A 14,014-nucleotide genomic window follows, 5' to 3' on the forward strand; every position below is an offset into this window, starting at 1 on the left:
TAAGTAAACATTTACTTTGACACGTGTTCTACAAAAATGAATGCTTCTACAGTCACTCGCTATTTCAAATGGCTTTCGAAGTCTCTGTTTTATTAGCTACTTTGTAAATCTTTTCATCTCCAAGGCTTTGTCACAGATCATAAAGCCTGCAGCATATCTGAAGAAATGTATCCCAAATAGAGATGCCAAGATCAACACGCGCAGTTTACAGAATTAAAAACTTCCTGCTGATAACAGTGTCCTAAGCTCATCTTCCTCTGTGTGTTTGCTTGTTTGACAGTTTAGTATCAACATGGCAGTGGCTACTTCAAATACCACTGTGGATATGGCAAACAAACTGTATCTGAGATACTTTATGCTCACTGAATGCATAAATCATAAGCAGGCATGCGTGCCACAAACAGCACAGCCAGGGAACAGAGGGGATCAACGACAACAGCAATCAGACAGAAACACAACGGGTCTGTTAAGGCGATATAAAGTTTCATTTCTCTTAATCCTACTTTGATGTGTACATATGAGTTCATGTGGCGTCCTTCCAATAAAAAAACAGCTAAACAGCACCATCTTGTGTCTTGCAGGTGAATAATTACTGTGTCTGCTTTTGGGGATTTTTTTGTAATATCTTACAAGTAATAAACTATAAAATGAAATAAATGGGAGCTATAAATAAAATACCCTGAGGGTAAATATTTTTAAATATATTTGTATACTTTGTATTTTACTTTTTTCTTTGTGTTATATCCTGAGGGGATGTGTTAAAATTCCTCCCGTGGAGAGCACACACAACATCGACCATATTTATCAAAGCAGTACTTTCAAGGACTTTTATTTATAGCAAACCACTACTCGATTGCCTGCACTTTCCGCTTCTTATTTGGCATTAAGTACACACACTAATTGTTTTATATTTGATTGAACGTAAATATTTGGATCTATTTAAAGTGATTGTAGCAGATTAACTGATTATCTCTGATTTTAATTTTATACACAAATCAGAATCACTGCCTCCATAGTAATGTGACTATTGGTAATTTATCGTAATTACTTATAGTGTTAGGAGTTAGCTTGTGTACATTAAATCAAATCAAGCCAGAAAATCGCATGAGATCAACTGTTACCACGTGAACCCTACGTCCGGTTTATGTGTGATGTGTTAAATTAAACATTTCCCTTCGAAAGGGGTGTGACGTTTGGCTACTTACACATATGCAAAGATTTAAACCAATCTGCTTCATACAGAGGTTAATATACTTCTCTGTAAATTCAAGTCATTATGCTTTCTCATATCGCTGCTCGTCAAATCAAAGTCCATCGAAAACATCATTCGATTGTGTTTTCAGCTTGCTTGCAGCAGCTTGCTGTATAGTGGGTTTTACGTGGGTTAAGTGACAGCATCAGTGGCGTGAATCCCTTCATCCAACCCTCTATCTTTGTGTGTCGGGCTCTCCCTGGAGGAGAAGAGCTGAACAGCAGCTGAATTGGTTTCCATTTGACCCCAGTACATTGGAATGTCCGGAAACTGTGTTCCAGTGTCCAAGTATTTATTATTTTTAATTCGTAGGCTAGACAGTTACTTCAGCTCTGTGGGCAGGCTGAATTAATGCATCCGTTTTCAGGTTCTGTGAGAAGTTTATTTTGCGTTTATTTTTTTTTAATTTTATATATATATATATAATTAAATACCCGATACTCCTATAAAACTACGTGTATTCATAATGTGTATTTAGGCCATTTTATTCTTTTGCTCCTATAGAGTGGAGCTATATTTAAGATTATGTGATTGCACTTGCTCTACTATCAAAACCCACAGAGTGATCTGCCTTCACGCATTTAGATGGCGATCTAGCACTCCGGACAGTTGCATCAGTTCCTGTGTATGCGTGTAAATGGCTGTGCTGCGGCTGCTGCACGCTACTTTTTATTCCCAGGACGCAGAATAGTAATAAATCCTCCTCTGCTTGGAAAGGCTGTGATCATAATATAGACGTCACCCTCCTGCTCGAGTGGATCAACCAAGCCAAGTGCGCAGTTATTTGTAAGGTACAACAACAACAACCTCCAGCACCATGCCCATGGATAGAGATTTCTCGGAGATCCCCTCGCTGCGTGGAGATGATAACTGCGTCAGAGCCATAGCAAACACAGCTTTGAATTGCTCCGGATCTCTCTACTAAAAAAAAAAAAACGAGAGAGAGAGAGAGAAAACAGAAAGGGACTTGGTCGCGTTGCGGGCTGTTGTCGCAACAAATAGGACACGAGACGTGGATTTAAAGGTATTTAATAACTGCGACACTGGATGTGGAGATCTTGACGTGCACACCCGAGCGCTAGTGTAACGTGCCGTCATTGTGCTGTTCGGTCGCACGTCTTTAGAGTGTTCTACATTTAAATGGGTACTGTGTAGCTCTCTTGGCACGGGGCTGCACTTACAGGACGTCGCGGACTTCATAGCTTCATGTGTCTGAAACGTGTGCACGTCTCGTAGCCCCCAAAAATCAAGTGCAGCAGTTTCCCCGAGCTCAGTTTTACCTTCGTATTTATTTTTAATTCCGTTTGAGTTCAGACGGGGAAGTTGATGTTCAGCGTGGCGATTATGAAACACAGAAAAACTGTACTACGCACTTTTCTATTCTGCTTTTCTGAAGTGGCACGCCCACTCCTGTGCAATGTGGATGCCCCGTGCTATTAAATTCATGTGCTGTATTCATAGATGCGCACACTGTCGCGCTGTATGCGCATAATTCAGTCAATTTCCCCCAAGTTTTGCAAAAAGAGCAGAAGCAGTCTACCAGAAAAAGGCCCGTAAAGCACTCGAGGAGGCTTTTTTTTTTTTTTTTTTTTGCATTAGACGTCTGTTTTGTTTTGCTAACAGATGGGGGCACTCTTTCAGAGAGACCATCGGCGAGGGTGAATGGGGAAATGGGGGTTGTGAGAAACAGAGGGCGATAGTAAGCCCATTAGTACTATAATAAGGTAACTGAAATGGACTGCAGCCATATTACATCAAAACTACTGCCTATAATAGATTTAATGTAATTAGTGAAAGTAGTTACTGTGGCAGAAAACATGAAAACAAGCCTAAGTTTACAAACGTAACTTATCTGAATATGAAAGTGGAATGTTTTGAAGTTGGGCCTGTTTGTCATATGCTTTCCTTTTATTTTTAAACAGTCATGGAGGAAAGTGCTGCAGCAGCCCCTGGCACCGGTGTTGCCCCATCACTTCCAAGACCTCAGTCTTCCTCCTTTATCCCTTCTCGCAGCATGCTGGAGTGGAGACGGAGGGTCAAGTCTGAGTATATGCGCCTTCGCCAGGTCAAACGCCTTAAAAAAGCAGAAGAGGTCAAAGTGAGTCACATTGACGTCACACAAGTTCAATTCAGATGTTCAGGGGTTTTTTTCAGGGTCTGTGAATGAAGATAAGGTCGTAGCTAAATTTGGCACAAGACATCTTTTCTCTTGTGCAATCAGGGTTTTGTGCAATGGTCTCTAACAAATAAAGAGCAAAGCTTAATTTGCATGTGTGACACTGGTGTGTCTTTTGTATGCAGTTCTCAATGCGTATGTTATGTTAATAGTGTGTATGTCTTGGTCCTTTTTTCTCTTTTTTTTTTTCTAGACCCTTTTCATGTCTAACAGGCAAAAGATTGAGCAACAGACAAATATCCTAAACACAGAATGGTCCAAGCTCCGGATTCAGTCCATCCCTCTGTCAACCGCTAATGGGGGTCTGGCCACGAAAAAGGTGGGTGGGTGGTCTGTCAGAGAGAAATTATGGGGCGCTGATCTAGCTTTAGTAGAGCAGGCATCCCTTATGCTGTAATGCAGTGTCCAGGGTTTGAAACCGCTCATTCCCTTCTGTCACCTTTCTTGTCTTTTCTCCACTGTCCTATCACAATAAAGGCTAAAAGCCCCCCAAAATATGCAAAAAAGAGAGCGATGGAGACTATTAAGACAATGGCTGGACACATGATTTGTACTATTATCTGAACCTTGCGGTACATCTTCTTATTCCTGTCCAAGATGCTCTGGCTAAGCTAGAAGTTCAATATATTTTTATAATGTGAATGTGTTGTGAGGAAATCCCTTCTTGAACATCATGTTGAGATCTCCTCATGCCTCCCAATCTTCTATACCGATTCCCAACTGGATGGGAAAGAGACGTGTGGTAGAAGTGGATCGCATGACAGTCTAACAGTCTGCGGCCTTGTGGGAGCTTATAATACATACAGCCTGATGGTGTAACCACATCTTTCTCCTCCCGCATGCTGTCACGGTCGGCTGTATTGTGTTAACTGGTTTTATTCCCCCTGCTCAGAGTTAAGCAGCAAGTGTGTAGTTATAAAACGGCCGAGTGCTGCAGCATATTGTTCTGGGATCTGGTGATTCTCAAGCCACCTCTGGTTATCTTACAGGTGTGTACAGTGGAGTTTGGCTTCCCAGGATTCAAAACTCAAGCCATTGCCATGAGACCACTGTCAACAGTAGCTGGAATCCCCTTTATGTACTCCTGGTCCCCTCTGCAGCACAACTTTATGGTATAAATAAAACACAATTGTCATTGATACAGTTACAGTGTCATATCACCCTTAGAGCACCCTGAATATAATGTGTTACTAATTCATCTGATTCTAGTTATGAGTTAAATGGAAACTGATAATGTTCTGCTCTTTTCTTATTAAATTCTCTTTTCATGGAACTTTTAGGGCAGCTGAATAAACTCAGGAACATATGTTATCGAGCTATAACATAGGAGTTTGTTCCACAGAAGTTACATTTTGAAAAACATATCCAAAAAACGGGGGTATGCTCACAGAACACTCTTACAACAGAACTTTTCATTTATTTTTTTCAGTCAGGCCGTGAATAAATTTCTGCTAACAAGTGTGATTGTCTATTGCTTTTACAGTTTTGGTCCCTCTGAAGCATCTGCAGTTAGAGACTTGTTTTAACCAAAGTTTGTATGTTCTAGGTGGAGGATGAAACGTTCCTCCACAACATCCCTTACATGGGCGATGAAGTGCTGGAGCAAGACGAGGCTTTCCTGGAAGAACTGATTGACAACTATGACGGTGTTCATGGTGACAGAGGTTTGTGTTGAATATTATATGTCCCTGCAAACAAGAGACATATTAAAGGAAATGCAGCATCAAGTGTCTTAGTAAGGTAATGGGTCACCTCGTACCGACAGAACAGCTTCAGTGTATATTGTCAGTGATTTTCTTTGAAAATCTTTGAAACTCTGCTGGTGGAATTGGATGTAATTCTTCAAATTCTTCAATTCTTTCCTCTGATTGTTTTTGATTGGGGTGGGGAGTACTGTCTGATATGTTGGTCCAAAAATCTCCAGTAGGTGTTAAGTTGAAATTTGGCGATTTTAAGATTTGCATCCTTTTCGTACTTCACTAATCAAACAGTTCAGTGGATAGGATAAAAGGGATAGCATAGAACAACTGAATTTTGATTTTCAATGATCCTGCACTTTTTAAAACCAAATAGACTTTTTGCCTTCTTAATAAAAAAGTCAAGAATCACACATTTAATTGGTGATAACTGTCGGTATGACATCTCGATTGTGTTCCAGAGGGAGGGTTCATCAGTGATGAGATATTTAAAGAGTTAGTGGACGCCCTGAGCCAGTATTCTGACCACGAGGAGGACGAAGAAGAGGAGGCCTCAGCAGGAACTGTTGGGGACATGGCAGGGAAGAAAGAAGAAGAGAGGGTGATGAGGAGGAGCTCAGTGGAGGGCTCGGAAGAGAACAAAGCTGGATCTTTGGCATTTGTCAGGAGGAAGAGGAGAAGCACTACTGAGGGTGAGTCTTCAGCTTGGCGCATTTGTGTTTTCAGATGATGAGAACAAGAAAAGTACAGGCTCATGCTGTTCGTGTCATTGCACTGCACACCTGCCACAAGGTCGCCCTGCCACAGCAGCTCTTGAGCTGACGTTGTTTGCCTTAAAGCTGCCTCTGTGTCCCTACTGTGTGTGAGTGAACCCATTTGTCCTTTACACTGATATGGCCCAGCTCTAATTACAGAACTGAATGACCTCATGCACCGAGCTTTATGGAAAACTAGGCTATATACACACTTAGTGACAGTTCATTTGAAGCACACCTGGGCACACTGTCATTTAGAGACTGATTCACAAATACATGTGTAGAAGATGGGAACGTGAATCAAAGATAATGGTAAAAGAGATGTACAGTGTTCTTATTACATCATTTTTTTCTCTTTTATCATGTTTTTTTTTTTTACCAAGTGACCTTGAGAATTGAAGGAACTTTACCATTGCAACAGAACATATTGCATAACCTTTGTTTGTGAGTGTGTATCAAAACCTGATGTCTGGACAAACCTGGGTGATTCACATCACATGTCTCCCACAGTGAAGGACATGTCCAGCAGCAAGAAGATCCCCAATGATAAGATATTTACAGCGATCGCCTCAATGTTCCCCTACAAAGGCACCACAGAGGAGCTGAAGGAAAAGTAAGAAAAGTGTAGTCTATCCGGGGATCTGTACGCACAATGCCGGGCAGTCTGTTGCTTAGTGTTCACCATGGAGACGAAAGCTGTCAGAGAGGAAAGTAATAATAGTCGCTCCCTGTCAGGCTCTCCAACTCAAAGGGGTAGTTACATCAGCATCTGAAAGAGCTGTGCTCAGAAAGAAAAAATCTTCATCTTTGTCCAGCACTGTTTCACTAAGTTAAATGAGCGTCAATAGTGAACCACAAAGAAGTGACACATCCCGCTGAAACTTTTCATATGTCCTCCACAGGTACAAGGACCTCTTGGAGCCGCCAAGTCCAGTGAAGCTACCCCCTCTCTGCACCCCCAACCTAGACGGACCTTTTGCAAAGTCTGTGCAGAGAGAGCAGTCGTTACACTCCTTCCACACACTCTTCTGCAGACGCTGCTTCAAATACGACTGTTTCCTCCACCGTAATAGCTTCTTATATATTCTTTCAAAGTTTGAAATGTATATATTAAGATTATAGTGTTCCTTCTGAGTTTTGAGGGTAATATATTTATTATTTCTGAGTCTTTTGTTTTTTTTCCATGAAGCTGCTACTAATAACCACATAATGAAAAACAGGGGTCAAAAATTTTTCTTTCTGTTGATGAAGCTTTTCATGCTACACCCAATGTTTACAAGAGGAAGAATAAGGAGATCCGCATGGAGACTGAGCCATGCGGTGTAGACTGCTTTCTGTTACAGGTATGCCCACAGTTGTTTAACTGATGCATTCATGCATTCTCTACACATTAGAACTCCCTATGTTTTCCTCCTGATCATATTTTAAATGTTCTACGTCTTTTCTCTTGTGAAGAAAGGGGCTAAAGAGTTTGTGGATCAGAATATGTTGCGGTCACAGAAGTCTCGGAGGCGACGGAGGCAGCCCCGTCCAACCAGTTCCAGCTGCCCTGGACCATCTGGCTCTGCTGAAGAACCCAACAGTGACCATGAAACCACCTCCTCCTCAGGTGGGGCACCTTCTCAAAATGTCACTTACTCTTGAATGAATGAATGAATTTAAAAAAATCAGTTCATGTGTTCTTCTTTCTGGTAGCAAAAGGCTTTCTTCATTATGAGTTCATGCAGTATAGATAGTGTATATATTTTAATTCGTTTCTGAGATCCACCCCCCAGAAGGCTGTCCACCCTGTCTAACCCTCTTAAGGAAAGTGAAATTTGGCTAGAGATGACAGCTTTCAAGCCACATCCTCTCTCCTTTCCTTCCCTCTTCAATCTCCTCCTAGTATCAGCTCTTTCTTGCCAAGAAAAATAAACTAGCCATTAGTTTTGCATGCTTCAGCCTCAACATAAACACATTGTTCCCTCTCCACCTCACTACTTTTACTGCACTATATTCTTTCACATTTCTACTGATTTCTTCATGCAGAGAGCAAGAGGAAGGAAATAAGCGCACACACCCCTGGCTGTTTTTCTTTCTCTTATTCATTCTCAGGTTGTTGCTGATTTCTATCAGTTCCTTACCAGAAGCCTGTGTTAGTTTTGGAAACTCCTGGTACTCAGGCAGTGACTCAGCAGAGTCTCCCACATGTGTTGGGATAATGTGGAAAAAGCAGATTGTTGAGCAGATTAATAAAGACACTCAGCGCTGGAGCATGTGGCCACAGTAATGCTCCATGCAGTCTGTTGCCTGGCAACATGCGCTGTCTTGAATTGTGGAAGCACGAGCATCATTGTTGGATATCCAAAACCCCAATCAAAACTCACAGTCCCTTTTGTGTCCATTTATATACAAAGACGGCTTCTAGAAACAGCAGCTTTTATGTTTGTGCAAGGTTAGAGCACCTTTTATTGCATGATTGCGGATAAAAGCTGTCACAAACTTTGCCAAGACCAAGTAATTTAAAAAGTGCTTGCTTGTTCAGATACGTGTTGAGTAAAAAAAAATGTGACAAAATGCTTTCCAGCTAAATCCCCAAAATATGTTTGTGTATGTCTGTGTGTAAAAAAGAGGGGAATTCACGGTGCCAGACTCCCACCAAGCTGCGTCCAGGAGATGATGACGGGGAGCAGCAGGCGTGCTGTGTCGTCCAGTGGAGTGGAGCAGAGGAGTCACTTTTCCGGGTGCTACACGGCACATACTTCAACAACTTCTGCTCTATTGCTCGCCTCATCGGTACAAAGAACTGCAAGGAGGTAAAACATACAGGCACATACAGGTGTTCACTTGTTTTGGTTTGAAAGTTAGTGTTAAAACTACTAAATATTAGTCACCACTAATAATTGCACTTTACTTCAGCTTTATCTTCGTTCTGTGTCCAGATAGGATAGCTACATTAACCGCAGTGTACCGGTAATTAGATTTCAAACTATGTAGTTGAGAGTTTATAACATGTTTTGCCTGTAGCAGCAAATGTAGCCTGGAGACATGAAGCCTCAAGCAGAAGTGAGGAGCAGTGCACAGAGATTTCTTGCTAACTCTATGCCTTTGATTTCCTTTTCAAACTTGCCTTTAGAGCAGCTTGACTCAACTGACATCATTTTATACATTTTGCACAGCCCCATCATAACTCACAAATAGCTTTGTTAAACAGTTTCAGTCATATGAACCAATGCACCAGTAAACAGACATTAAAATGTAGCTTGCTTTATAATGACAGTACAGATGCTTTCATAAGAAAATGCAAGGAAGTATAAGTAAAACAGTTCTTAACCTCTTTGTAGACTACAAAACAAAAAAGAAAAAGAGAATCTCAGTTGTGCCTCAGTTGTGCCTGATTACCTCTCACATCTGTTGTTTACTAACTATACTAACTATGAAGTGTGTTTTTTGTAGTCTATGAACTCAACTAAAACTCTCTAAAACTGATTCATAGTTGTTTTTGAAATAAAGTACAAACCATACTTGCGCTGCTGATTTCTGTTGCGTCAGTCCAAGTATAATAACGTGCATCCGGTGCTTGTGGTTTTATGGTGTGGATAATTGGACTTACTACAGAGAGAATTGCATATGGCACCATAAAGAGGAATGCCAACCAGATGTGACGTCTCTCATTTTCCCTCATGATGCAGTTGTTCAGACATTCCCAGCTTCCCTTGGGCTGTGCATGAGAGTGCTCTGTTGGGAACATTTTGCTATTTTAAAAAATTAGATTTCAAAAGTTTTTATAGTTGTGCATTTATTTAAAAAGCGTCACCCTTGATATCCAACCCTTGTATCCCCTCTTGTTCCATGGCCAAACAAATCTGTACTGGGCTGCTAATATTCTGACTGCCCCACCCACCCACTGCTTCTCTGAGGGGAAATGCTGAAACCAGCTGCATTATGTATGTGTACATCCCAGGAAAGAGGCCAAAACTGGGTTTTAGCAACCAGAAGTGGTTGAGCATGTTTTCACACAGATGCATGTGAATGTCTGGTCTCTGCAGTCGGGTTTTAGATAAGCAGCTTGTTTTGAAACTTGGGTGCCTTTGTTACTTTGCACAAAATAATTGCAGAATGTCTTCATAGTTGTTTGCTTGCACGCTGAACTTGCAAGATGATATGTCGTCCACGTCATTGTCATTTCCCAAAGGTCTATGAGTTTGCAGTGAAAGAGGTTCTGATCCATCGTGTTCCTTTGGAAGATGGAGGCATCTCCCCTCAAAAGAAGAAAAGGAAGCATAGGCAAGAACTCAACTGTTATTATCTTTTCTCTGACTTATTGTTTCGTCTTCCGGAATAGGTGTGAAAGAAATTTGAGCTTTTAGCAAAGAGGAATAAAGCTCTCTAATATATTTAATGCATATTACAGGTTGTGGGCAAAGATTCAACTTAAGAAAGGTATGTATAACTAAAAAAAGACATGGTTTTTACTTCATTATGCCTTCTGACATACAACACAGCTTACTGTTCCAGTCTGAGGGCTTTGTCCTCTGTTGTTCCAGATAACTCATCCAATCAAGTGTACAACTATCAGCCATGTGACCACCCCGACCACCCATGTGACAGCTCCTGCCCATGTGTAATGACCCAAAATTTTTGTGAGAAGTTCTGCCAATGTGAGCATGAGTGTAAGTGTTAACTTTTTTATTCATTTCATCACAATTTGTGGCTTAATTCTACCAAAAACACAATAGCCTGCTTGACCATGCGATGCTCAAAGAAGATTGTTTGTTATAATCACATTTTCCACTGAGAAGCCGTTTGCCAGGCCACAGTAGAGCAGGGCAGCAGAATGTAAAACGATTTTGCAGTAGTCTGGCAGCGGTCAGAGGAGAAATTGTCCTCTGGCAGGGATAGGTGGGTGTCTGCTTCACAGAGAGCTGCATTCACAATGAGCTATTTGCTGCAGCAGCAATGCCCCAGAACTGTGTTTTCTTAAATGGCCACATGGTGGAGAAATGCTTTTTCTGTATGATGCCCTCTGGAGAGTTGATAATAAAGAGAGAGGATAAGATTAAGCAAACATTTTTTTCTGTGGTCTCGGAAGAGGAGTTTTTTCTGCTTGATTTGTTCATCTGTGCTGGTTTAGTCACCTTTTCTCCTCCCATCTCCTGATTACCTCGCCTTTTCCCGTAGCGGCAAAGAGCCGGGGCCAAACAGGAAGCAGGCCCTAGTTCCACATGTGCGTGCATTAAAAACTTGGAGTGAAATCAAAGGGATGTGACAGGCTCTGTGCTTGATATATAACATCGTCTCCTGCGTCAGTATGAGTCAAATAGCTCGAGCTAAACGGCGCTTGATGATACAGAAGTATAAAATCCACTCGTGGTGGGAATGGGAAGCGATAGGCTGCCTTGAGCAGCCTTAGTATGGACAGGTTTTTTCCAAGCATAGGCTATTGGAAAGACATTTCCGTTATTCTTGCTTGAGCCTTCCATTCATCTGCCCTGAGGGTGTTATGTTACACGCCTCAAAATTGTATTTCAGCATGTCTGCCAGCAGAGGTCTCTGATTAATGAACCTCTCAGCATTACTCAACCTCTGAGCTCCTCTTCTGCAACTGTATTTCGAAATTCAGGGTTGTTTTTTTTTATTGAGTTTTTTAATCATAATGATATTTCTTCACATAATGTAGTATATTTCTGGTTTACTGCTAACTTCTTTATAAAACATGTCAGCAATTCCCCTTTCAAAGCAGCTCTGTGTCTAAATGTTGTCTAGGCCAAAACCGCTTCCCAGGCTGCAGGTGTAAGACTCAGTGCAACACTAAACAATGTCCCTGCTACCTGGCTGTAAGAGAATGTGACCCAGATCTTTGCATGACGTGCGGTGCCGCAGACCACTGGGACAGTAAAGTAGTCTCCTGCAAGAACTGTAGCATCCAGAGAGGCCTGAAAAAGGTACACTGGAAGATGTGGCTGTTTAAAATTTTTAAAGAGTGAAATTTAGTGGTATTAAATAACTCAAATATCATATGGTGTTTTTAGCACCTGCTTTTGGCTCCCTCTGATGTTGCTGGGTGGGGCACGTTCATCAAAGAGCCTGTTCAGAAGAATGAATTCATCTCTGAATACTGCGGAGAGGCAAGTCTGTGCAGTTTAGTCGATTTTATTTTCAAATACATCATCCATGCTGCGTGCTTACAGTGTTATTTTTCCTATATGTGTGCATAAGCAGCTGATCTCTCAGGATGAAGCAGACCGACGTGGAAGGATTTACGACAAATACATGTCTAGCTTCCTTTTCAACTTGAACAACGGCACGTATTCCCCACAGCGTAAAATTCTAAGCCAGGCGTACCACTGCAGTGTATTAAAAAACCCATAACATACTCTGTTTCTCTCTTTAGACTTTGTTGTGGATGCCACACGAAAGGGGAACAAAATCCGCTTTGCAAATCATTCAGTTAATCCCAACTGCTATGCTAAAGGTCAGTGAAGGGGGGGTGGGGGTCACTTTGCTTTACTATATGAATTCAGCAGCTTTATAAGAGTTATTTTGTCTGATGTTATATTCCCTGCCCTTGCAGTGGTGATGGTAAATGGAGACCACCGCATTGGAATATTTGCCAAACGAGCTATCCTTCAAGGAGAGGAGCTCTTCTTTGATTACAGGTAGAGTTGAAGGCCCCTTTGTAATCTCCAGCTTCAAGAGATAATGTATACAAACTCACACTCTTCATACTGTTTCCTCCCACAGATACAGCCAAGCCGATGCCCTCAAATATGTGGGAATAGAGAGGGAGGTAGACTTGTCTTAGCTTCATCGGCTGCCTACCTTCAGAACTGGTCCTTAACTCCTCAGCCACCTACTAATGCTTCTTTCCCCGTCTGCAGCATCACATTTAGCTGACAAATTTCTATCAGCAGTCACCGTCTCTGCCCTCCCTGCTGCACTTCCAAAAATAGAAAGCCCCTCCCCGCTGTTTGCAGGTGCTCATGCGCCACAAACACTGTACCACCTCCTTCAGTGACAGCCATTAGCTCTCCTCCTCATCTGCTCAGACCCATCCGCCTACCTGTAAAACTGTATCAACCAAGCTTAAACATATTTAAAGTGGAAATACTATTAATCCCTATCACTTACTGTACTGAGAGCATCTCAAATTTTTTATTCCATCTCGTCAAAGCAAACAAAGCCGAAATAACCCATAGCACAGTGTGTAACTCTCAGCAGTTTTGTTACTGTACTTATTGACTGGCTTTTCTTTGAGAATTCAGTATGTAATGCAATTTTTTACAGTGTATGTAATGATGGTAAATGAAATGCATGTGACAAACCATCCATTAAACATGTTAGATGCAACATTAGCTTTGGACAGATACTGTTGTTAACGTGCAGTCATGCAGTATTGTAGTATGAGGTTAAGCTGTCGCTGTTTTACAGAGAAACTTGATCAGGTTGCGCAACTCGATGCGCTCCCCCTGTGAATTTTCTCTGCAGCTAGCAACTTCATCCATCTTTATGGTAAAATAAGTTATTGTGCATTTATATCACTGTTCTGCAAAAATAGGCAACCAGACGAGAAACCGACTGACTGAATGTAACCTGTAGATGATGGTGAAGAGATCTCATTCTGCTTTTCATTTTAAACATTATCCTATTATTGGTACTCAGACTGGCATGCATACGTCAAGCATTTATCTTTGTGTTTACAACAGCCCGATACTCTCGCATTTTGCCAGGAAAGTAAGTCACAGAGTAGATGTTTCCTTTGCAAATAAATAAGTGCCAAATGATTCCAGGAAGAAAAGTGCTGAAACAACATGGCTGTGTTGCGTAACAAAGCTGTGTTAAAGGTAACCAATGAAGGTTATGACCATTGAAAAAGCAAATTTGTTAGTGTTTGACCAAATATTAAGGCCCCCCACATGTGAATGTAAATGATCCTTTTTCATTTGTTTTTCTTTATTTTTTTATGTCCACACTTGCCGTTTGGTCTGTTCTTCATTTATAAAACATTAAAAGCCCACTTTGAAATGAGATCTTTCTCAATAGAGATGAACAAAATGGAGTTTAATGCTGTGTACAGTGTATGCCTATAAAAATAAAAGTTTAACTTTATACATTAAAGATGCCACCCTAGTCCTTATCTGTGCTAAATGCTCCC

General features: G+C 41.3%; 1 protein-coding gene across 3 annotated transcripts; it reads left to right on the forward strand.

Moving 5' to 3' along the window:
- The first annotated feature begins 1,822 nt into the window (after positions 1-1,822).
- Positions 1,823-13,977, forward strand: ezh1 (enhancer of zeste 1 polycomb repressive complex 2 subunit). 3 transcript variants are annotated; one of them, XM_082530338.1, is made up of 20 exons: positions 1,823-2,276; positions 3,175-3,350; positions 3,622-3,747; positions 4,418-4,540; positions 4,975-5,092; positions 5,587-5,817; positions 6,391-6,493; positions 6,783-6,946; positions 7,132-7,223; positions 7,336-7,489; positions 8,491-8,675; positions 10,055-10,146; positions 10,274-10,302; positions 10,407-10,532; positions 11,626-11,804; positions 11,892-11,987; positions 12,082-12,163; positions 12,254-12,334; positions 12,434-12,518; positions 12,604-13,977. In XM_082530338.1, the coding sequence occupies exons 2-20, from the start codon at positions 3,177-3,179 to the stop codon at positions 12,662-12,664; spliced, it is 2,301 nt and encodes a 766-aa protein (XP_082386464.1). In that variant the 5' UTR covers positions 1,823-2,276; positions 3,175-3,176; the 3' UTR covers positions 12,665-13,977. The 3 variants fall into 3 exon arrangements, with proteins under 3 accessions (XP_082386464.1, XP_082386465.1, XP_082386466.1); XM_082530339.1 differs by having other exon boundaries at positions 1,823-2,043; XM_082530340.1 differs by lacking the exons at positions 1,823-2,276; positions 3,175-3,350; positions 3,622-3,747; positions 4,418-4,540 and adding an exon at positions 4,594-4,806.
- The last annotated feature ends 37 nt before the right edge of the window (positions 13,978-14,014 follow it).

This window comes from Aulonocara stuartgranti, assembly GCF_965226115.1.
Source record: "Aulonocara stuartgranti genome assembly, chromosome: 4".
Lineage (NCBI taxonomy): Eukaryota > Metazoa > Chordata > Actinopteri > Cichliformes > Cichlidae > Aulonocara > Aulonocara stuartgranti.